The sequence below is a fragment of the Cavia porcellus genome, unplaced genomic scaffold (genome assembly GCF_034190915.1).
Source record: "Cavia porcellus strain 051 isolate PalLab524CR breed Dunkin Hartley unplaced genomic scaffold, mCavPor4.1 scaffold_1, whole genome shotgun sequence".
Lineage (NCBI taxonomy): Eukaryota > Metazoa > Chordata > Mammalia > Rodentia > Caviidae > Cavia > Cavia porcellus.
Window position 1 is genome coordinate 215,175,861 of NW_026947484.1, and position 24,880 is coordinate 215,200,740.

The 24,880-nt window shown below is 35.7% G+C and overlaps 1 protein-coding gene across 2 annotated transcripts in view; it reads left to right on the forward strand.

Moving 5' to 3' along the window:
- The window catches only part of Thada (THADA armadillo repeat containing), a 315,049-nt gene that overhangs the window by 26,557 nt on the left and 263,612 nt on the right, over window positions 1–24,880 (forward strand). For both annotated transcript variants that reach the window (XM_063229252.1, XM_063229250.1), the window contains 7 exons: window positions 4,316–4,467; window positions 7,656–7,866; window positions 11,379–11,514; window positions 11,749–11,885; window positions 12,366–12,524; window positions 14,160–14,317; window positions 22,986–23,095. In XM_063229252.1, the coding sequence (XP_063085322.1) occupies window positions 4,316–4,467; window positions 7,656–7,866; window positions 11,379–11,514; window positions 11,749–11,885; window positions 12,366–12,524; window positions 14,160–14,317; window positions 22,986–23,095 (1,063 nt within the window). The remainder of the gene's footprint in view (window positions 1–4,315; window positions 4,468–7,655; window positions 7,867–11,378; window positions 11,515–11,748; window positions 11,886–12,365; window positions 12,525–14,159; window positions 14,318–22,985; window positions 23,096–24,880) is intronic.

Below are 24,880 nucleotides of genomic sequence, written 5' to 3' on the forward strand. Positions count from 1 at the left end.
GGAAAATTCAATCCACCAGCAAAGTTTCAAGAATAGCGCAGTGAACAAGCAAGTACCCTCTACATAGATTTATCAGTTGTTAATATCCTGCCATATTTGCTTTATTTCTATTTATTACTGATTTTATAACTGCCACACAAAGATCAAATTCCAGAAATTTAATGTTGTATAGTGCTATTATCTAATACCTGATCCATATATGCAAATTTTGACACTTGTCCTAATAAATGATCTATCATAGGAAAAAGAAATTTCCCACAATCTAGAAATAGATCATAGATCCCTCATTACATTTTGGTGTTATGCCTCTTTTTAGTCTTCTTTAATCTGGGACTTTACTTCATTGCATTAACATTTTGGAGGAATGTGTCTCAGAGTTAAGGTTTGTTTCTTTGGCAGAAACATTGCCAGTGTTCTTAAGCTGTCATACCAGGAGGTACATTATTGACTTGATCCATTATTCACTACGATATACTTTTTTTTCCCTACTGGGGAATGAACCCTTTGTCTTCACACTGAGCTATTCCATCCACAATGATAAATTCAATCACCCTTTTTAAGATGGGGCAGTAGGCTTTAACATGGCCTCCGAAAGACATCTGAAAAATTCTCAGAACTTATGAACATGAACCTTTGTACAGAAAAAGGGTCTTTACAGATACAATCAAGTTAAGGGATACTGAGATGGGATAATCCTGATTATCTGGATCGATCACAAAATGTCATTGAATGTATCCACGTAAGAGAGAGGCAGAGACAGACTTGACGCCCAGAAGTGAGGAGTTGTGACAGTGGAGGTCTGCAGTGTAGTGATATAGCTACAGTTTATGGAATGCTACCAGGTTCTGCAAGAGGCTCCTTTAGAATCCTAATTTTAGACCTTAGATTTCCTAGATACTTAATTTTAGATTTTTGGCTTCTAGAACTGTGAGAGAATAAATTTATGTGTTTGTATGTGTATGTATGTGGCTTTTAAATCATCAAATTTTTGGTGATTTGTTACAGGATTCATAGACAATGAATCCAAGGCGAATTTTAGTGGTACTACAGCTGGACTTAAGTTTTTAATATGAGCATGACAGATTATTCATTTAACAAAAAAATTTTTGCACTTTTAATGAATTTATAGTTACTGAAGTGTACAGGGAAAAACCATTAGGCTTAAGTAGACTGTTCTTTTTCAGTCAGGAGAGGAAGTGAATATATTATAACCCATATACATTGAAAGTGAAAAACCTGAGTTGTCTTAATGAATGAGTCACATATAATTGGGCTGTAACTGAATCATAGTAATTATATTAATCAACCAACTGGCAGGCAGTGCAAACATAGTAGCCAGATTGTACCCATTAATTTTATTTATTTATATTTTATTTTATAATTAAGTTTATTGGTACAATTTAAATATGCATAATGACCACATTCATCATAAGGAATTTGTACCTCTACACGATATATCTTATTCCTCTTTTTCCTACTTTCCTCCCTTCTTTTTAACTCTTCATCCCTTTCTTATTTATAAAGCTTTGTTTCCATTTTATCCCTTTTTTCCTCATTTTTTTTTCTTTTCCCTTCACTCACTCCCAGTCCCAATACTCATTAATTTTAAAGGAGGCTAAGGAGCCTGAAATACAGGATAGAAAATTTATCCTCCATTTGCATTGAAATAATTTTCATGTGAAGATTTTATGTTCTTTTATATTTGGTTATAGACAAAATGTTCTTTGCTTTCCTAAAGTGTATCCCAGACAAAAAAGGAAAAAGCCACATATATCTTTCTTCACGATGGAACTTGGATCCTGTAATTAAAAGGGTTTGTTCAGCAAATACTAATTTAGTGCTTATTGTATATCAGGTAGCCATTGATAATATAATGTATAAAACAGAGTCCTTCCTCTTTTGGGACTTAAGTTTTAGTGAAGGAAAACAGTACAGAGCAAGTAACACATAGAACTATAGATGGAGAGAAGTTCTAGGAAAAAAATATTTCAAGAAGACAAAGGGAAGCTTCAAAAGGAAAGAACCGGGATAGGGGAATGGAGTAAACAAGGAAGGTAAAAGAAGAAAAAAACAAAAAAGAAACTGTGTAATAGTTAAGATAGTTATACCTCCAGTTTCTCTTAGTTCTTTGAAAAGAAAGATTTGTGCTAATATTGTTTGAACAGTCAAGTGCCGGTATCTTGCTCTGAGTAACTAATTTACAGATAACAGTGCACAATGTATTAACCATTCTTGCCCTCTAATTATCTTGTTCGGAAAATTTTTTTTCTCTTTAAAATAAAAAAAAAACAAAGAAAAAAAGCAGACAAATGGAAGATGTAAAGTCCCTAGGAGGATGGGGAGACTAGCTTGTCATCCAGTGGTGTCAGAGAGGCTTTGTATTTGAATAAAGCTCTTATCGAATAAGTTAAAGGAGAAATCACAAAGGAAGTTAGAAAATGAATTAAAGGAAAAGCACAACATAGCAAAACTTTTGGGATATAGTCAAAACAGTGCTTTAAATTCTTACGTTAAAGCATAGAAGTCTCAAATCAATAACCTAACTTTATACCTCAAGAAATTACAAAAGATGAGCTAGAAGAAGGAAGGAAATAGAAAGATTAGAACAAAGATAAATGGAATAGAGAATAGAAAAACAATGCAATGAATCAACGAAACTAGAAAGTTTTCTAAAGATGAAGACAAGTTATAAAGATAGCCTAAGGAGAATGAAACGTGGTGCAAATAGTGACAATCAAAAGTAGAAACATTTGTACTAAATAAAAAGCATTGTAAGATAGTATAATGAACAGTTATATGCCAAGAAATTAGATAATAATATGAGCAAGTTACTAGAAACATGAAAATTACCACCTCAAAAATTTGAGCAAACATTTAATAATTAGTAATCAGAAGCCTCCTAATAAAGAAATAAAGAAAAATGTGGATGAGTGGCTTCCCTCATTGAATTTTACCAAGCATATAAACAAGAATTAACATCAGTCCCTTTTCACTGTTTCAGAGGATTGGTGAGGAGAGAACACTTGATTCACTCTGTGAGGCCGAACCTAGATAGAGACAGTATAGACAAATAGCCTTACATCAGAAGTTCTCAACAAAATAGTAGGAAACCATATCCAACAGCACATTAAAAATATTGTATATACTATGATCAAGTGGAATTTACTCCAGGAATGCATCCTTGGGTCAACATAAAAATGACAGGATAAGCCGGGCGTGGTGAGGTGGGAGGATTGTTGTGAGTTCAAGACCAGCCTGACTATAAAGTGAGCTCAAGGCCAGCCTGAACTGCATAGGGAGACCCTTTCTCAAAAAAGACAAAAAAAAAAAAAAAAAAAAAAGGACAGGATAGCAAACGTGAGGTCCTGAGTTTGATTCTTGATACCAAAACACAAAACACACACACGCACACACACACATGCACACACACACACACACGATAGATAACCGTCCCCCTAATTTCTATTAGTTCAAACTGTCCTCTAATCTCTATTAGTGTCAAAAAGAATAGTTTATGCTTTTGTTGTTTGATTGCTTGATCTTTTTTTTTTTTTTTTTTTTTTTGTCTTTTTCATTTTTATCGGTACCAGGGATCGAACTTACAACGACTGCCTGCTTGTAAGGCAGGCGCTTATGCCGCTGAGCTAAATCCCCAGCCCCATCTTTTTCTTTTTTATCGAACTCACGACTGCCTGCTTGCAAGGCAGGCGCTTATGCTGCTGAGCTAAATCCCAGCCATGCTTGATCATTTTTTTATGCCTAAGTTTTATAACCTGAACAACTACTTCTAAAATAACAGTATACAATATGTTACCTAGTATTAATTTCCTATTCTTGTTTTTTGAAATTCTCTATCGTTTTTATCCTTTTTTCTGTTTTGCTTTTAAAAAAACAAAAAAGACAGGGTATGTCATTATACTTGTTCTGTGTCAGTTCAGCTAAGATACTTGGATTTTAGGTCAAGAAGTTTATAAAGATATTTTTAAAAGATGCCTTCCTAAATGTACTTTTTAAATTTTTAAATCTTACGTACCTTACATATAAAATCTTTTGAAAGAGAGTGAAATGGCTTTATATTTTTAAAAAGTATTTATTTCCTGTTCAGAATATTGTAACAATTTTTGTCATCTGAAGAAATAAATTAGTACAAAGCAATTTTATGCTATTATGGTTAAAGTATGAAGTCTTAGTGTAGGTAAAGTATGAAGTACAAATTCTGTATTAATTTTCTGTTAGTTTGGCTGGATAGCTGCAGAAGGCTAATTTTCTTTTTCTTTAATTCATTTTTAAATCTTCCTTTCATTTTTTGTGTTAGGTGGAATCCAAGTGGTGTATCAACTCAGTCATGATATTGATGCTGTTCGTTTCCAAACACTAATAGAATGTTTCACCAGCACTTTTGAAGAAGTGAAAACCTTAGCATTTGATCTGCTCATGAAGTTATCAGTAACAGCTATACAATTTCAGGTACTTGGACTTTTCCTGTGTAAATGTAATATACCCAGGTAAACTGTCTATTTTAGCATATATGAATAAAACACTTGAGGATTATCTAGGCTCTTTGCACCTGCCTTCTTGGGCCTTTTAACTGTTTCTTTTGGTTAGTTATGCATTTGCACTGCTGTAGTATGGTAGGAAAGGAAGAAATACCATAAAAGTTCAAATCAGTGAGCTGTGCCTTTTTATTGCTTTGACAAAAAGGGAAGTGTAGGAGGGAGTAGATCTTATTGTTTACCATATTATTAGTAGATTGCAGTGGTCTGTGGTCTTCTCAGTTCCTTTGGGCATGTAATATTCGATCAAAACACATCACTTACAGTAATTTTGAGTTTTTAGAGATAATCTTCCTGCTTGTTAGACTGGGAACCTGAGTGTAAATGAGGTAAAGAACATGTTTCTGGTCTTACTGTGAGCAGTAGCTAAACTGAGACTGAAACTTAAGAATATATGAGGTTGACAACAGTTGTCAGATGCTCTGCCCAGATTCTGCCCTGAAACCTGCCTTCTTTCTGGCATCTTACTTTTCCCACTTCGGGGTAGGAGCTAAAGATGGGCTCAGGAATTGAAGGCACAGTGTGGGTTGGGTCTGCAGGGGACCTTCTGTACAGGCTCTCAGCCCTGTCCTTAAGGTTTGGTCTGGTGTTAGCAGCAGAGTAGTGGCTTCAGGTATTTCTATTGTTTTCTGTTATTTGAGCTCTCCAGAGGTCAGGGGTACCTGCAGATGTTCAGGTATGGTCTGGATGCCAGCTTTTGTGTGTATTTAAGGCACGACTGCTTTCAGGCATCCTCTGATTCTCTAGGAGACCATGCCAGAGAAGAAACACAGTGTCTTTCTGTGCCTTCTTTGGCTTTGCAAGATCTCAGGGTGTCTTTTTTTGATTTGTACTCAAATTGAGAATTGTTCTCCAGGGTCCACTGATGCTTATGGTCTTCCTGGTATCCTGTAAGGAGAAGGTTCTTCAATTACTCCGTGTGCCAAATCTTGTACTTTACAGAATTTGAAAGAAGAAACTTTCTTGTCCTCTATTTGCAACACTCACACCTCCACTGTTCATCACAGATAGCCTTGTATCACATATATAGCTATGCCTCATTGCTGGCAAATGTTCTAAAGAGTATCTGGAATGGAGCAGGTATATTCCAGCATGTATGTGAAAGATCTGATTCTTACATAAACTGTGAAGGGTTCTTACGGGGTCTGCATCTTCAATTTGATTATTTGTTTGATACAGAGATGCTAAACTATAGAATGTAGGAAATTTTAGTTCCACACGGGATGTGCTATAGGTTACACAGTTTGTTCTGGCCTGTATATCAATAAAATAATAATTGGAATAGACATTCAAGATTAAAAAATACTAATTATATATTTCAAAAATCTTTCTTTGGATATACCTTCTCTAATATGTAATTTTTAAAAATAAAGTTAACATTCACACTTTGAATGCCTGGTTACTGTTAAGTAGCCTTTTATAATAACATTTTTGATAGTATATCTTTCTAATATATGATGTTACCACTCACCTAGTTTACTGCTTTTTTTTCTACATATCCTAGGTATTTATGTTGTGTTTTTTGGTTGATCTAAGATGGCGCAATAAAAATATTTTAGGCTTTAAGGGTTATGTATTATGTTTCTTACTAATTGGTTAGCCAATTCAAGGATATACTGTCAGTTGCAAAAATGATTTAGTAGCTTAATATGTTCCTTTTAATATTTGTTTTGAGTTTTGGCTACTATTTTTAAGTTTTTCAGTCACAGAAAATTAACCACATAAAATGATAAAGAATTTACCAATATTTAAATCAGTACATTTATTATCTATTATTTTGAAATTATAAGGTATTATTTGATACTAGTATACATATATTCAAAATTAAGTTTATAATGACTTTTCTTATATTAGATAGTTACGCTCTTACCCTAGTAGACAATATTATTGAGCAACACAATCTTCATTTCTAGAGTGGTAACACTAGCTTGTTGTGTGGGGACTGGGAACCATGTCTCTTGCTGTCTGGCTAGTCCCTTCCTGTGACTATGGTAGTGGATTCTGACAGTGAGCAGCCCTTTGTTCTGTCTTTGTTAGGACAGTCATAGTGACTTTTCTTGTAAAGGAGGAAAGGTTTATTTGGCTCACAGTTTGTAGAGGTTTCAGTTCATAGTCAGCTGGCTCCAAGGCAGGGTGGCATGGCAGAGGGGCATTGCAGAGGAGAAATAATCCATGGCATGGCAAGCAGAAAATAGTGAGCAACAGCAGCAGCAGCAGCAAGCCTACTTGCTTTTCTATAAGCCTGTGTTTCGGTGTCACCCATACGCAGGGTGGGGCTTCCATTATCCACACCTTTAATCTCAGTATTATACCCCCAATCCACATTCGCATACCCTAAATTCAGCCACCTCTAAAAAGCAAGACAGGACTGCATGAAATTTTGAGTGGAGGGGATTGGGACATTGAAATACAAGTCATAACAATCAATGCGAGTGAATATTTATATAACTGTGAGAGCTCGGGTGCTGAATTGCAGAGGTGGATCTGGTCACTTTGTTTTCTGCACATATACATACAATTTCATCTTGTATAGCCTCCCAGTGACTTTGTATTTTTCCCCATTGAACTAGTTTTTTGGAAAGGAGAAGAGAATAGAAGGGCAGGAGTATGATGCCCAGGTAATATATAAACTACAAGAGAAAAATACTACTCTTTATATAAAGATAACAAAGTTGGTTTGGTTGTAGACATTACAAATTTCTACAGGAAAAAGTATGCTGTTGGCGAAGAAAAAGGTACTGTATTTAAAAAATGGCTCCATCAATATTGAATTTCTTAAATTATTATCAAGGGCTTCATCTCTGAATTGATTAAAAATAATCATTCCTGAAATAAAAACTAAAGGCTGGGTATGGTGCTGCACCTATAGACACATCCCAACCATTTTGGGGGCTGTGGCAGGATGATCACAAGTTTACAGCCAGTATGGGCAACATAGTGAAATCTTGCTTAATTAATTACTTAAATAAATACTAAATTCAGGGAGAAAAGAGATTTATGTTCATACTGAGAATTGCACGCTGTGTTTTTAAATAGGTAGTATTCCTGCACATTAGAGAAATGTCACTGTGACAGTTACTGGGACTGTGTGTTCTATTCTAGGATGCTGAGAAACTGCGAGGTTTATTCCAGGCAGCTCTGGAGCTCAGCACGAGCACAAAACCGTATGACTGTGTAACAGCTTCCTACATGCTGAACTTCTTGGTCTGGCAGGATGCTGTGCCTTCCTCCCTGTCTACCTACTTAACCCAGGGTGCTGCCCGCAGCGATGGGGACAAGCCTGCTGCTGTGGTGGAAAGGAACACACTAATGGGTTTGTATTGAGGAAATGACCTTTTGCTCTTATTTATCAAAAACCAATCTCCTGTTTTCTCACTATTTATTTGGTATCTAATAGTTAAACATTTATTTTGTGGTTTTTTTTTTTTTTAATTTAAGAGTTTACAAGCCTGTAAGAGCATCGTGAGGTTCTTGTACACCAGTAAACTTTACTCAGCAGTAACAGTTGCTTCTAAATAGAGGATTTATGTTAAATAAGTAGATTCACAAATACACATTAATAAAACATTTTTAAAAGAGGACAACTCTTTTTCTCCATCAAAATGAACTTTTTCCCCTGCATAAATTGTGCTAAAGCTATAGATAAATCACTTTTGCTACTTTTATATAGAGCTGAGTTCATTTGTCTGTTGGAGTTTATGTCTTAATTGACTAGTCACTTCCTTTGCTTTCACACTACCATATTGCCAGTTCCCAAATCTAGGGTTTGAGACATTTTAGCTAGTGATTTTCTATAAATATTTGTTGGAGATGTATGTACCTGCTTTTATGCCAGTAAATCTTCATTTTGGAATTATACTGGATGTCAGGACATATGCAGATTTTTATAGTAAAAGAAGGTCAGATACAGAAAATTAGTTGCAAATTATTCTTTCTAATACGGTATAAAATCTTGCCAAAGAGAATCAGTAGTTGGAAAAAAGCATATGACCATATGTATTCTGATGGGAGTGTGACTGGATCTGGAGATGCAGAGATGACAGCAGCATAGAGGGTGACACTTGGACCTTGAGTTGCTTTAGGCCTGGAGTCAGAAGGAGACTTGGGAAGACAACAGGAAAAAGCTGCAGCTGGCCTGAACTGGGACATGCTTGCTTCACAGAAAGGCTTTCAGTTCAAAACATTTAGCTGGGAAAGATTTCATACATATGAAGAGTTCTTTGATAAATAAGGTTAAATAGCAATAGTAGAAATCTTCAAGTTTTGTACACAAAGTAGGTGATAAATAAACTCGGCTTAAGAGGTAGAAGGAAGGCTGATAGTAGAATATGTGCTTAGCAGGCACAAAACCCTGGATTCCATCCCCAGCACTTAAAAAAAAAGATTAATAACCGGTCGTGTGTGTCTGCTGTTTGAGAGACTGAGGCAGGAGGATTACTTGAGTCCAGGAGTTCAAGGCTAGCTCAAGCTGCATAGCGACACCCTGCCTCTAAAACAAAAAAGTACCCCTATCTTTGAGTACTCTCATTTGTACTATCCTGTGCTTTGTATTTAACCCTTCATCTTGTTTTTATTTATAGTTTTACCAACTGCATATGTGATTAAACAATGTATTATTTAGTTTTACATAATTTTGAGTTTTATGTAAATAGAACTGTATATAATATGCCAGGTTTGTAATTTATTCTGTTGATAGGCTTGTTTTTTTTAAAGTAAGAAATGTGAATGAGAGCATTGTCTTACAGATCTGCTAATGTGTTATGTAAGAGTTTGTGATGACCAAACAAGAGTTTTTGGTGGTCAAGTGTGCCTGTCTTTAGTTTTATGAGTTGATACTAAATAAGTTTTCACAGAATATTGCTGCCAACAGCTTAAAAGTTGTGTCATATTTGCAGAATATAAAGTGATAGTGTGGCTTCAGTTTGTAGTTTTCTATAATTTGTTCACATTTCCTTGTGATGAAATGTGTGTTGATGTCCTTTGTTCAGTATTCTGTAATTGTTTGTTTTTCTCCTGTTGATTTTAAGGAGATTTATGCATTCCTCAGTTAATGATTTACTGGTTATACACAAATCTGAAATTCAAAGTAGAGCCTTTTCCTTCAGAGGGGTGAGAAGGGGCATCTTCTATATTTGGCTAACTGGGTATCCCCATGCTAAAAAATTAAATTGGATCTGCTGCCTCATATCACAGATAAAAATTAGCCCAAAATGAATTGCAGATCTAAATGGAAAGGCTAATGATATAAAACTCTTAGAAAAAAACGTGCCTTCAATGTTCATGACCTTGGGTTAAGCAGTACTGTATTTTCTTAGGTCTGACTTCCAAAGCACAAACAGCAAAACAAAAATATAAGTTGAACGTGATGAAAATGTATAGCTTTTGTCCAATTAAGGATGCCATCAAGAAAACAAAAAGAGAACCTATAGGATGGCACACTTATAGAAGGAAATTTTTACAACTTAGTAATAAAAAGACATAACCAGTTAAAAAATAAATACTGAATAGATTTTCTTCAATAGAAGATACATAGAGTAAATGCATGAAAAGTTGCCCAATATTGTTAGTCTTTAGGGAAGTACAAATCAGAATCATATTGATAATGATGAAACACTTCATGTGCAGTAGAATGACTGTAATTAAAAAGAAAACAGAAATATGATTACAAATGTTGATGATAATGTGAAGAAAATGAAACCTTCATGCACTGTAGGGGTAGGGATACATTCAGTCCCTAACAGGTTTATACCCAGAGAAAAGAAAGCATATGCCTAAACACAAGCTTGAGCAAGAAAGTTTAAGGCAGTATTATTCAGAATAGGTGAAAACTAGAAACCACATATCCATCAGCAGATGAACAAATGAATAAAAATGTGATGTGTTCATTCAGTTGACTGTTACTGAGCTGTGGAAAGAATCACCTATTGACAGATGCTGCAACACTGATGCACTTTGAAAATACAGTGGTACCTTGGTTGGCCAATACTTTTGTTTGCAAACAATTTGATTTGCAAATAAAAATATTTACAAAATTTTGTTTTTGTTTGTCAACTCTGCATCAAGTGATGAACATGACTGTGGCCATCTTTTCCACACAGACACAAATGTGGCCATGTTTTCCAAAATCGTAGAACAAGTTAAATTCTTGAATTGAGGTACCACTGTATTATGCTCAGTGAAAGTATCCAAACACAAAAGACCTTGTACGATATAATTCCATTTATATGATATGTTCAGAATAAGCAAATCTGTAGAGAAAATAATCAGATTAGTAGTTTGCTAGGATTTAAGAAGTTCAGGTGGAGAGTGACTTCTAATAGGTAAATGCTATTTTATAGGGGCTGTGTTCTAAAATTGTGGTGATGTTTGCATGTAGCTCTGAATATACTAAAACTCATTGACTTGTGCACTTTATTTTTTTATTTTATGAAAAAATAAAATTTTCATAATTATAGAATAACGATTACCCTGTGTATTGTTATCTTCATTGTACACTTTAAATGTGTGAATTGTGTGGCGAGTTGTATCTCACTTTAGCCAAAAATCATCTTTTGGCCAAATAACATATAACATATAATAACACAGGTCTGAAGTTTGATGCTGCGGCTAGAGGACGTGCAGGAGGACCGGTTCAGAGTGAATGTTATGTTAGTTAAGGGAAGACACTCAGTTCTTTAACTGCTGTCTTTAAAATGAGTTAATGGTCTGGGTGACCTTGAAAACTCTCCTTCTGATTCAAAACCTCATGAAATTCATTGGAATTGGGTGTTTTTTTGGGAAATTTTACAATTGGCACTATTTCAGTTTTCTGTTTGCTTTTTCTAGTTATCAAGTGCTTGATAGAAAATCTTGAGGAAGATGTGTCTCGCGCTGAAAAGTCTCTGCTTCAGGCAGCAGCATCCTTCCCAATGTACGGGCGTGTCCACTGTGTGACAGGAGCTCTGCAGAAGTTGCCACTAGAGTAAGAGCACCCCGCTGTCTCAGATGTATCCGCGTGTCTAAGCTTTAATCCTTGACGGCAGTGTATCCTAGGAAAGGAATGTTGTCTTGCCTTGAAGAGAATTGAGAACTAGTTTTAAGATCTTACATAGTTATTTGTGTATCTGAAATACTTAATATTTTGGACTTTTGTAAAACAAATTCTTTCAAGTACTCTCTTGCATGTAGTGTAAGGTCCCTAATGTCCTTACTGCAGCCGCCTGCAGTTGGTGAGCGAGTGGACACCTGTGGTGGAGAAGCTCCTGTTGCTGTCCTATAGGATTTCGGCTGTGGTGGCTCCTGTCATTCAAAGTTCCTCCCCCGAGGGCCTCATCCCCATGGACACAGACTCAGGTCAGCAGACCAAGAAGCCTGTGATGCTGTTTTTGGTTATCTCTGTCTGTCATTTCTTTGGAGAGATATAAAAGCTAAATTGAAGGGAAAACAGAATTATATTTTGTGATATTTTTGTCCTTTTGGTAATGTTTTTAATTACTAAAAATAGCCAGTTCAGTTGTTTACTATCTTTTGCTTAAGAATAAAGAGTTTTAATTGTGTATTTCCAAAAAAAAAAGTAGCCAAAAAATTGACCTGAGAACCAGGTAATGAACAAGGTATTATCCTTCCCAGGGTACAATGGGTTTTATAGTAGTAGGAGTGTGTAGGGGACAAAGGTCATTTGAAATGCCAAAACGTTTAATGAAAGAAAAATAAAATGAGAAGAGATCCTTCTCTTGTCCCAAATTGAGCTCATGAACCATTGTCTGCTTTTTTCCTCTTAACCCGTCTCCTTGTACATGTTCTTATTCATGTACTGTCATTTCTGTCCTTTAGAGTCAGCAAGCCGCTTACAAGTAATTCTCAACGAGATTCAACCACGAGATACTAATGATTATTTCAACCAAGCCAAAATCCTAAAAGAATGTGATAGCTTTGATTTGGAGGACTTGAATACCAGTGTGTCAAATATTAATACTTTTACAGATATCAAAGGTAACATGTATAGAATTAATACTACAATCCTTTTTTTTTCCAGGGGTGAGTCTAGAGCCCAGGACCTTGAGTATGCTAGGCCAGCACTCTACTGTTTAGCTACAGCCCTAGTCCCAAGTGTTTAAAATCAGTAAAATACATAGAATGACCTTTCACATAATAAATGAGAGGCTTGCACATCTGTACAAAACATTTCTAGAAAATAAAGTTTTTTATTTTTATATATTTGATTTTGGAAATGACTTGGTTTTAGGACTGAATTTATAATAAAGCTTCAGCCAGATGATGGTAGGCCCTAATTCACCATATAAGGTGTTAAAACAAAAAGCCTTTTGAGAGCTTAAACATGCGTTGACAACCATGATTCAAGGTTTGAATAGCAATTGTCCTCTTGCTGTGGTGTGGCTCATTGTTGTTGGGGTTTTTTTGATATTGGGAATTGAACTCAGGAGCTTGTGCTTGCCAGGCAGGGGCTGTGCCACTGAGCTATACCCCGGCCTATGAATCGTTTTGACCTCTGTGGCCACTCCTAAAGTCAGGCAACCTTTTAAAGAGAGCAAACTTTGTCATTCAGCAAAAGATGAGCTACTTTGTTGAACCTAGTCTCCAGAATTTATATCCCTAATTCTGTTCTATTATTAACTGTTATTCTTGAATTTTCTGCAGTATTGTAAAAAGGTACAACCAAAAGCAGGGATATTTTAGTGATTATGTATTCTATGTTCTCCACTAGATGGGGATATTGTCCTGCAAAAAATTGTCTTTGCAGTTGTATTTTTTAGTTACAAAAAAACTCATAGAAATATGTTTATTAAAATAATGAGTCAAACAACATATAGGTAAAATATATTTAAAAAGAAAGTTTGTCTTCTACTTCTTCCTCAATTCCATTGCTTCCTTCTCAGGTGTATTCCTTTATACTTATCCTGTGTTATGTATTTATGCATGAGTATGTTTATCCTTTTAGTTTAGTGGGCTTTTAAAAAAAAATTGGGTCACAGGGGCCAGGGATATGGCTCAGCCACACAGTGCCTGCCTGGCAAGTACAAGGTACTGAGTTCAATTTCTGGTACCAAAAGAAAAAAAATTGGATTAGTGTAAATATTATTTCATTAATATTTTAAAATTGAAGTTTGTTTTGCATTTTTTATGTCAGTGCTAAACTATTTCTAAAACCAGAATAAAAGGTAAATAAGAGTAATTGTGGCTTATTGACTCTCAGATTTACGTATATTTGAAAAGAAAATTTATGTTTTCCTTTGATTTTAAAAGGTCTGTCTTGTACTTTAACAGCTATCTTCATCAAAATAAATGGGAAGTATATTTTGTACAGTTCTCTCTGTAATACTTTATGAATGACAAAGGCATAAGGAGTTTGTTTTATTAAATTTTGAAGCAGTATTATGCTTTATTTTAAAATTTATTTTGAAAATAATAAATTGAAAAATAGCATGATTCCTCCTAAAAGCACATGCTTGACAGATGTTAACTTTCTTTCCTCCTGAACAAATAGAACATATGACAAATTGGTTTGTTCAAGCAGATTATTCTTAAGGAAATTATGAATAAGCTTGTTCTAAGAAACCTGGAATATGAATAATCAAGAGTATTTAATGTTGTATTTTTTTTTTTAAGGTAAAGAAGGAAAAACATGTGATGTCACTGCTCAAATGGTACTGGTGTGTTGCTGGAGAAGCATGAAGGAAGTTGCTTTACTTTTGGGCACACTGTGCCAGCTTCTACCCATGAGGCCTGTGCCAGAATCATCTGATGGATTAGTAACAGTGGAGCAGGTAATGTAGATGTTTATTCCATCAAGTATAATTTCTGGTCAAGGCATAAATCTCAAGTTTTTATTTATGGCCTAGCTTTTAAAAAGTTCTGAGGTTTTCATGAATAAAAGTTTGTAGATGTCAACTGAAAAATATTCATGAGATTTAGGACTTTAGATCTTGCAGAGCATTAAGAACTGGTATTTTTAGAAATATTTTTATGTAAATAATGACTTTATTTTTAATTCTAATAATATTTTAATTTCTATTTCTTCATTTAACATATGAATTTAAATTTATTTAGTAAAACTAACAAATTTATTAAGTTTTATAAAACAAAAGAAATAACATTGGTTGATTGTGGGTCTCATGTTTGCCCACTACCTTTTTTTTTGTCTTTTTGAGACAGAGTCTTGCTGTGCAGTTCAGGCTGACCTTGAACTCACTTTGTAGCCCATGCTGACCTTGAACTTGCAGCAGTCCTCTTGCCTCAGCCTCCAAAGTGCTGGGATTGTAGGCATGTGCTACTATGCCCAGCTCCCTACTACTTTGATAATAAAGTTGTAGTCACTTTGGTCTTTTTGGCTAAGTTTTTTTTTTTAAGACCACAAAGTTAGGTCATCATCTGGGACTGTTTTTGGGACTCAAGCAGTGTTTACAAGAAATTAGCTTACCACAAGCATTTCATTTGGAAATATTTTAGATTTATTAGATTTCTGTTTTCTAATTGATTCCCTTTTCCTTTCCATATGGTTTGAACAAATCTGTTTCCCACAGTTTTCTAGCAAAGATGTGTAATGTGTACTTTCATTTTTAACCTTTTTCAAATAAAGATAATTTTTCCCCCATGACGTTACAGCATTCAAGAGTAAAACAAATATTGTGGTATGCAAATGCTGATTCTTCCTATAATAACCATGTGACTAGTTCCATGGAAATAATAATATTTTTATTCTCACACGCTGAAGCTCATATGCTTGCATCTGGTTAACAGCTGGGCTTGCGTTATTGCAGGGCTGGGAAAGGAGAAGGGCGAGGGCGAACAGGACAGCATGGACATCATTATGTTCTTTATTCTCTTCCAAGTCAGACAGGCGTTAGTGTCCTCGAGTTACTTTTGGAGTCAGTGCTGGTGACTGACCATAGGCCAATGCCAACATCTTTGCTCAGGGATTCAGTCACGATTAGTGATTATTCCATTGATGTCCACCATCTTGCCATGAAGTAAACATGTGCTAGAGTTCCTGGACTTCTCAGTTTCTTTTTCCAAGGACAAGTTTAAAGTATCTAATTTTTGGGTTTGTTTGATTGTACTTAAAAACAAATTAAAGAAAACATATTTTGCTTTTACTGTAATGGAGAAAGACCTGAAAACTGCTTATGAAAGCTGTTTTGCATTGACACTTTTCATAGCATCCAAGGTTTAGGATTTTATGAGTTTAATTTATGTGGGATAACTATGAAGAGATGTTTGTAAAAAATATAGCACTAACAAAAGATATTTTGTTGTTGCTTTTGTTCGAATTCAGGTGCACTTGCTAAGCAGGTGCTTGTGCCACTCAGCTAAACCCCTGGCCCAGCAAAAGATATTTTTACTACTTTTTAAACTAAGTAATTGTTAGGGGCTGGGGATTTAGCTCAGTGGCATAAGCATCTGCCTGGCAAGCGCAAGGTCACGAGTTTGACCACCAATATTCCCACAAAACAAAAACAAAAACAAAAAATGTAAACTAAGTAATTCTTGCAATGGCTGTTTGCTTCCATAGTAAGAGAACACTATTTTTGTGAAATCCTAGTTTGTATTTTAATGAGCTATAGTCATTTTTCAATGCACGGTTCACATGGTAACCTCACACACTTAAGTGTAAAAAGAAAGTCATGACTGAATGAGGGCTCAAAAATATATGTGATAGTTGTGTTCTAACATTGAAAGCCTACTCTCTATGGGAAGCTTTACTCTTGATTTTAACTGAGTTTAAAGAAATACCTCAGTGTAGGAACTAAAATTTACTCCATGAAAACCCAGTCATCGAGAGCTCAGTGTTACTTGTGTTATTACAGGATTTCTGCTTTAAACATAAAGCTTTGCTTCTTTGAATTAAAAATACTTCCATTATCACATGCTTAACACTTATAAGAGTTAAATGTATAAATGACCTAGAAGAATGTAATTGACGTTGGAATGACAAGGCCACATCTAAGTACACCTTCCTTGCCAGGCACAGTTGCCCTGACAAAATTAGATCTGCTATGCCTGGTGACAAAAGGACCAATTTGAGAGTCAGTATCTTTCATGAGCATGACTGCAGTGGACCTGGAGACTCTGAGGCAGTGAGGTGATTTATAGCCTGAATTGTACCGCAGTTATTGTGGGAAATATGACAGTTGGATTTCATATTCCCTACAGTAGTAACTGTGAACTACTTTTATATTAATGGCTGTTCATATAGTACAAAATCCTGATTTTGAGCCTGATTCTTTTCTGTATTCATCCTGCACATTTGAAAAAGTAATAATATTCTATTATAATTTGAAATTTGATGCGTTGAGTATAGAAAACAGGGAAGTTTTCTTTTTGTAGCTTAGTAGCATCCTGGTTTCATGGGCGTTTGTTAAATGGGGAGCCACTTAAGTCCCATATACATGAGTGTAGTTTATAACAAACTGATGAGAAGTGAGATTACAATTTGGGGATTTTTGTTGCTGTATTGAGAGAAGAATGAGTGCTTGTTTATAATTCCAAGTTTTCAGTACTGTGCTCCCAAACTGTTAAGAGCTGGAAAGGTCATGGATGGTATTCTACTTTGGACAAGAGAAGGCTGAAGCCCCTGCTGTTACTTGGTTTTCCCAGGATCACAAAGATGGTTTGTGGCAGCTCTGGAACGATTCCTTTCCTGGCCAGCCTGTATTCACATGGCAGAGTGCTGCCTTTGTTCTGAGCTGCTAATTACATTTGTCTTTATGATGAATTTTCTTTATTTCCAGTACCCCAGCAAAATTTTGCAAACAACAAGACAGTAAGACAACTTGCTACTGAACCTTTAAATAAGTGATCCTTTCCTTAGATCACTTCTTGTGAAGCAGGCTGTGCTCACTGGCTTCTGCAAGAGGAAAGTATGTTCATTCAGTGGCTCCTCTGACTTTCCTCTCTGCACTGTAATCACGTAATGAAAGGTTCTTTCATGATGTCCTTATAAAGAGGCAGAGATAAAACCAGTTTTGAGGGTTGTAAGCGGAGACTCCAAGAGTGAGTTAGCTACGTGTGCACCCTTATCACACGGCTTCCTTACTAGTTGTTGTGTGTCTACGTTTCAAGCTTCATATTTTGGTGATACAGACTTTTGCTTGATACATTTCGTTGGTCTTCTTTTCATGGGATATCTGATACCCAACGCTTGCTGATTTTTAAAAAACAAATTCTTCTACCTGGAGCACTAATTCATGCTTACGTATATCCTCTATTATTCGTAAATAGAAGCTTTTGGCTAAGTTTTTCATATCTACTTTCCTCTTCCTAGTAATTATTGTCACAGAAATCACATGAATAAAAATAATTACCATCTATTAGAAAATGTCTGCTTTTGAGTCTGTTGTAACTTGTATGATATACACAGTTAGCTGGGCTGATATATTCTCTGTGTCTTTCATTACTGGTTTAGATTCTTTTGTAATGGAATATAAAAGGAATATACATTCCTGAATCTTAAAGAAATTGCCTTTTGTATTTTTGCCTGTGTAATTTTTAAAAGTTATAAAAATGCATTGAATTAATCACCTATTTATTCACTATGGGAACATAAAATTAATATGTTGTTCTCTGATCTCAAAGAACTTAAAAATATATTAGGGGAAACAAGACAGATTCATTTTATAACTCAGGCAGGCAACAGTTAAAATCGCTCATAGCTCATAATTTGCTGGAAAGTAAGGAATAAGCATTCTGGTAAGATGCGGTTCAAATACCAGAAAACTGTTATCTTTGTTGTTATTATCTGAGGCAGCAGTAGTGAACCTATGGCACGTGCGTTACTGTATTTTTGTTTTAAGACAAAAGATGTGAATGTGTGAGTTGTTTTTTCTAGACTAAAACCTCAGTACTCAGGTTTAGTTGCAGTGTTGGCATTTTGTGATAAATAAGTGGGTTTTCGGGTGCAGTTTGTGCACTCAGCCTCTCATAGGGTTGCCATTCCTAATCTAGGAGAACAGCTTCAGGCTTTGAAGAAATCTCAGATGGGTAATAAGAAGTCACTATATAGAGAGAATTATGTTTAAAGCATTTCTTACTGTGGGGTAAACTTTTGTGTGTGTGGTACGGGAGATCAAACCCCTGTGCTCTTATCACAGAGATACATCTTTAGGCTCTTTTACTTATTTCTTTTTTTAAGACAAGGTGTCTCTTAAGTTGGCCAAGTGGTGCTTGAACTTGTGATTTTCCTGCCTCAGTCTTTCAAAGTGCTGGAGTACAAATGTACACTGCCATGGCCTGCTAAAAGATCCCATTTAACTGAAATAGAGACTCCTGGCTTTTGATATTCCCTGAGTCTTAAAAACCATCTTTGTCTTAAAAGTCAGAATTTAAATTAAGGCTTAGGGATTAAGTCTTACTATTTTACAATACAAAGTAAATCCCAAAATGGACATTTATTGATTGCTATTCCATGCCGGTTACTCTAGTAAATAATTATGTACATAATCTCATTTATTCCTCGTGATACTCCTGTGAAGTAAGTTCTAGTTTAAACCTCCTTTCACAGGTGAGAGAACTGTTGCTTGTGTAGCCTGTAACACTACGGTGGTTAAGTCAAATTCTGGAGGTAGCCTCCTGGCTCCAGAGTCCCAGATGTTAACTATAGCACATGCCCTTTATAAAAATGTCTGCATTTAAATCCTCTTGGGTTTATGTAGTTTATGAGTGGAATTAGCTTTGATTTATCTACTCTACTGGATAGGTAAAAGGTAAATTTTAAAAAGTATATTTGCATTTGTCCTTTGTTGGCTTTATGTTTTACATGAGTATTTAGCTCTCTTAATTTGTCTGGTGATTAATTTAGCTCCGCAAATTTATACCTTGTAAGTCCTTAAAGCATGTTAATTTGATAATAGAAGTAAGTTTTACAAAACGTTAAAGGCAAGATATGGTAACTTGAAAAAGATAGTAATGGATTTAATTTTAAAAATAGAAATCAATGTCAGGTTTTGATTTTGCACTTCTTCCTTAATTTCTTTTTAAAAATCCTGAAATAATGTAATTTATATGTAAAAATATTTTGTAATGACATCTTGCATAAAGGAAAACTTTTGTGAATTTTTACAAATAGGAACTCAGTGATACGTAATGAAAGGCAATTGAGTTGGAGTTTTCAAAGAACCTTTTCATTTAAAATATTAAACTTGAAAATTCTGTTTCTGATTCTATTACTAGTTTTATAAGTGATTTGAGTCACTGCTCGTCACGCACTGGGAGGGTGTCTGCAGGGCCCTGGACAGAGGTCCAGCTGCTCACAGACCACACTGCCCACACTCTGTGCTCATCCCTCCCCTGCACCTCCATCTTTCACCCTGCGCTGGCATGAAGGCTGCAGGTCACTTACCCTAGTCATCCTGCTCTGCTAAACCCAGCTTGTGTACACTGTGTCCTTTCATAGAAAAAGACTCAGCAAAGTGGCTGGCAGATAGCGGTTACTTGGTAGGTGTCTAATACTTCCTTCTAGCCTTGAACCCTTCTCACGCTAATTACCTGCTTCCATTTTGCCCTAACCAAGTGCTGTACATATATGTTGTTCAAGGTTAGGGCATGAAACTTCTTCTAACCCTGCTGCAGAAGAATCTTTATTTTGTGGAACTTGTAGCCTCTGAAAGGAGGCTACATAGCCAGCATGTTGGTTTTCTCTGCTGGTCTAATGGAAAGCCTTCTGAGGGCAGAGTATCCTGTTTTCATTTCCAGTCTCTCCCAGCACTAAGCTGCTGTGTGCTTGGCAGGAGGCCAAACATGAGCTTCTTGTCTGCTTAGCAGTAATTCTACATTCTACGAAGGCAGAACTTAACGATAAGCCTCTTTATTATCAATGTGGGGTTTTTTTGGAGATGGGGTGTGAAATAAAATGTGGAAAAACTGTCTATGCCTCACTGCTGCCCTCTTAGAGTGTCATTCTGATTTCTGAGGCCATGATTACATAGGTCACGTTTTGAGAAGACTAGTCACTGATGACACTTCTGAGGTCTTAAATTTGATTATATGCTTTTTGGTTTATGTTCCTTTAAAAGGAGTTAGGGTAAAGAACACAATGAGAATGCAGTCTCTGCTTAAGAAGGTAGTTGTGAACCATTTTAAGTTCACAGAGAAGTTCTTGGCCGATCACATTTGTTTTTCCAAAGTATGTTTAAACATCTGTAACACTTTGGGAGATAAAATTACCTAAAGATGGAGTATACGGACTTGCAATATTTGTTTCCTTGGACTTGAAATACCTTCTTAGAAACCTTTTATTTTTCTAGTAATAGGTTTTGGTAAGTTAGCTAATTAGCAATTTTTCTGGTCTTGATTTTGTGAGATTTTTGAACTTCTATTTGGAAATAACAATCAGATTTAAGTCTTGATAATTGTGTTCAAAATATGCTCTGGAATTATCATATTGAGGATAAAGTAAGGCTTACTTTGACTGTGACTTTTGACAACTAGTATCATGTTGCCTTTAAAAAATTAAAAGAGGAATATAAAGGCTATGAGGTATCATCAGATTTTAAAGTGTTTTTGTGCTGCTGTTCGGTGGTACTGGTGATCAAACTCGGGGTCTAACACATTAGGCAAACACTGTAGCCCTGAGCTACACTTTCAGCCCTTCTTATTTTTATTTTGAGACAGGGTCTTTTTGATTTGTCTTAACTGTCCTCAAACTTGGGCCCTCTGGCCTTAGCCTACCAAGAAGCTAACATGTTAGAATTTCTAAAAATCCATCATATACTGCTTTTTTTTTTTGGTCTCATATCTGATTCTCTTTGTATGGATCATGGCTTGTTATGTCTTTTAGAACAGATATACTTTGAGGGTGGGTACTTTCCCCCTATTTAGAACCCTAGACAAAGCCCATATTTAATTGAATTAGATTATAGGTTGTGGGCCTGTTCTGAACTTTCTGATTTACTAGCTCATTTTAATATAACAATGTCAGAGGTAGGTATTGTTATTGTACCCAGTTTCTAGATGAGGAAACTGAGACAGTTGCCCAGAGTCACTTATTTCTTCCTCACATTACTTTCCATTTTTGAGGTATGCAAAACATGAATCTATGTATTGTGCTGAGGTGAAAAATGTTTTTAGATAAGCGGATTTGAGATATCTTGGGGCAATTTGCCTTTTCACTATGCTGTGATCTGTGGGTATGTGGTTCAAAAAATAGCTAATGACAGCTCTGGACCAGAGTTTTATACAGAACCTGAAATTTCTGAAGCCAGTAGCCACCAGATCTAAGGATATAAAGCACAATCATAATAACCAGTTTTATAGTTCATGCTTTACAGAATCACAGTCATTACTGTCAATTGTTTTCTTTAAATCGTTGTATTTAAAAATTTGTCTAGGGCCAGTGATATAGCTCAGTGGCACAGCACCTGCCTGGTAAGTGCAAGGTCCTGAGTTTGATTTCTGGTACCAAAAATTTTTTTTGTCCTACCTTACATGGGGGAAAAAAAAATACATTGACAAATAATTGGGTGGCATTCTGATAAATCCCACAGTTCTGACTCAGAATGATGCCTGTTCAACTTCTAGCAGTTCTTTTTTACTAAATTCTCTATTACCATTCATATTAATGTTATCACTGAAAGGTAATTATTGGAAGTTATTGCTTAATGGGTATGGAGTTTCTGTTTGAGAAGGTGAAAACGTTTTGTAGTTGGGTGATGTTGATGGTTGCACAGTAGTGTGAATGCACTTAATACTGCTGAACTCTGTACTTTATAATGGGTAAGCAGAGTGTGGTGACACATGCCTGTGACTCCAGAACTCTAGGAGGCTGAGGCAGGAGGATCACAAGTTCCAGCCCAATCTGAGCAACTTAGCAACATAGCCAAACCCTGTCTCAAAATAAAAACAGTAATAAAAAGGACTAGGAAAGTAGCTCGCGACAAAGTCCTTGAGCGTCTTTGTATGAATTCACTTTATATGCATCCATATCACATATGAAAAGAAGGAAAAAAGAGAAAAGAAAAAGAGAAATTTTGTTATAGGTATTATACCACAATCAGAAAGGAAAAAAATTTTTAAAAAAGAAAATGCAGTTATCGCATCCAGACCCATGCAAGTGTTATTACTTTGTGTGATTTTGTGTTGGTGTTGAGTGACGTGACCGCACACAGTGAGGTGTGTGAATCTGGCGAAGGGAGGCAAGTATCGCACAGTCCTGAAGATGGCAGACCCTGCCTGGGGACTGCTTGGTTCATGTCCAGGACCCACGTTTATGTGTGTGTGACCTTGGGTAAGTTGCTTAACTTTTCTGGGTCCTGGTTTCCTCGTTGTGAGGTAAGTAATAATATTTTATCGTGTTATTGGGGCTATTAACAATGTTTGAAATACTACTTGTCACATTAAGTGCTACATGAATAGGCAGCTAGACGTGAATTCTAAATTACATTACTGGCATAAATACATCCATAAATGTAAAGCTAAATTTAACTTTTTTTTTTTTTTAAGGTAAAAGAAATAGGAGATTACTTTAAACAACACCTTTTACAGTCCAGGCACAGAGGAGCATTTGAACTGGCATATACGGGTTTTGTGAAACTCACCGAAATACTAAACAGGTAAAACAAATACCCTTTTGTGTAGGTTTTCACAAGACTGAATGTACAAACTGTGTGCTTGGAATAGAATTTAGTTGTATCTTTTGATGTTGAAAAGAATAAAGACTTGCTTGGCTACAAAACTCTTGGAAGAAATGGTTTCCTTAAGTTTCATTGTATGATTTACTGCAGCTGATTGAGTGAAATGTCCAAACCATGTTGCTGTCTCATTGAAAGGTGATTTGACGTGAACTCAACAATTTTGCTAAAAATAGCTTTGGAATTACTATTTCTTTTCATTGAATGAAATGAATGTTTTGTCTGTTTGAAAATTACTTGGCATTTAAAGTAGAATGAACCCTGGAGTTTTTTGATTTCTATATATTGCACAGAAAAACATTTAAGGATTTTATTTGTTTCGTTGTAATTTTATAGAAAAAAAAATAGCAACAAGTAGACCAAAAAGTATAAAAGACACCATCCCACACATACACCCTGGAAACATACTTAGGCAAATCTTATTATATTTAACCAAATTGTATTTTTTCACATTACATGTGTTAATAATTTCATTCATTTATATTTTAAGTTTCTTCTAAAGAGCTTGTGAGGAAACCTTAAATTAGGTAATGACTAAGTATTCATGGCAAGTATTCTCTAAATAAAAGGTAGTATTTTCCAGGAAAACATTTCTGTTGCCTGGAAACTTTTTGAAATGAAGCAGGGTTCTGCCAGCCTGTAGCTTCAGCAAACATTTTATTTTGGGCTGTTCAGACATCTACTTGAATATTTTTGAAACTTTTTCGCCCACTCTTGGTAAAAACATTTATAAAACACCTTGACAGTTATGCACTGCACAGAATATCTCTAAGTGATACTTTTAAAATGCCCCTGACATTAAACTGTAGGTCTTGAAAATATTTTTATCTTTGCAGTTCCTTGATTCCAGCATAGACATGACTTACTGATGTTTTAAAATCAGTCAATCTTTTTATTGATCTACTTATTGTAGTATTGGGGACTGAACTCAGGGCTTTTACACAGAGCTACATCTTCAACCCTTCTTTAATTTTGAGAGTCTCACTGTGTCACTAAATTACCCAGGCTAGCCTGGAACTTGTTATCCTCCTGCTTCAATCTCCCAGAGTGTTGTCACACATCACTATGAATATGTATTCCCCTGCCCTCTTAGGGCAACATACTATGTTCCCTTCCAACGTGGCTAACCCATATGTACTAAATACTATCTGTATGCTTGTTACTGTACTTGTTTGGAGAATGTTATACTTTATAGAACATGATTCCTGTGACCTTATGAATTAGTTTCAGAAATAAGCAGGAATGAATTTCAAAATATTTAATGGAAGTCTGCCATGGACATTAACTGAATACCACAGACACTCAAACACTTGGTACCGCCGTATGTGTGGATGTGTGCTGGTGAAAAGACCATTATACTTCACAAGATGAAAATTCCATATCAGGCTGGTGAGGCATTTAGCTTAGCCCTTCACTAGCGTGCTCTGAGGCCCTGAGTTCCATTCTCAGCACCACCACCAAAAAATCTGCCAAATTGACAAATCCTTTAGCACTAGTAGAGAGAAAAAGCACTAAGGTATGTCTTTGGTGATAGGTCTGCCTGGAGGAGGTATGATTTGGGTTCATAGATGGTAAAGATTTTAATAAGTAGGAGAAACACGAAGGAAATTTCCTAAGTGTCCTGAGGCTAGGATTAGCAAGCCTGGCTTTTTAGGTGAGTAAATAAAACAGCCTCCCTACAGTGCTGCTGGGAGTGGTGTTGAGTTT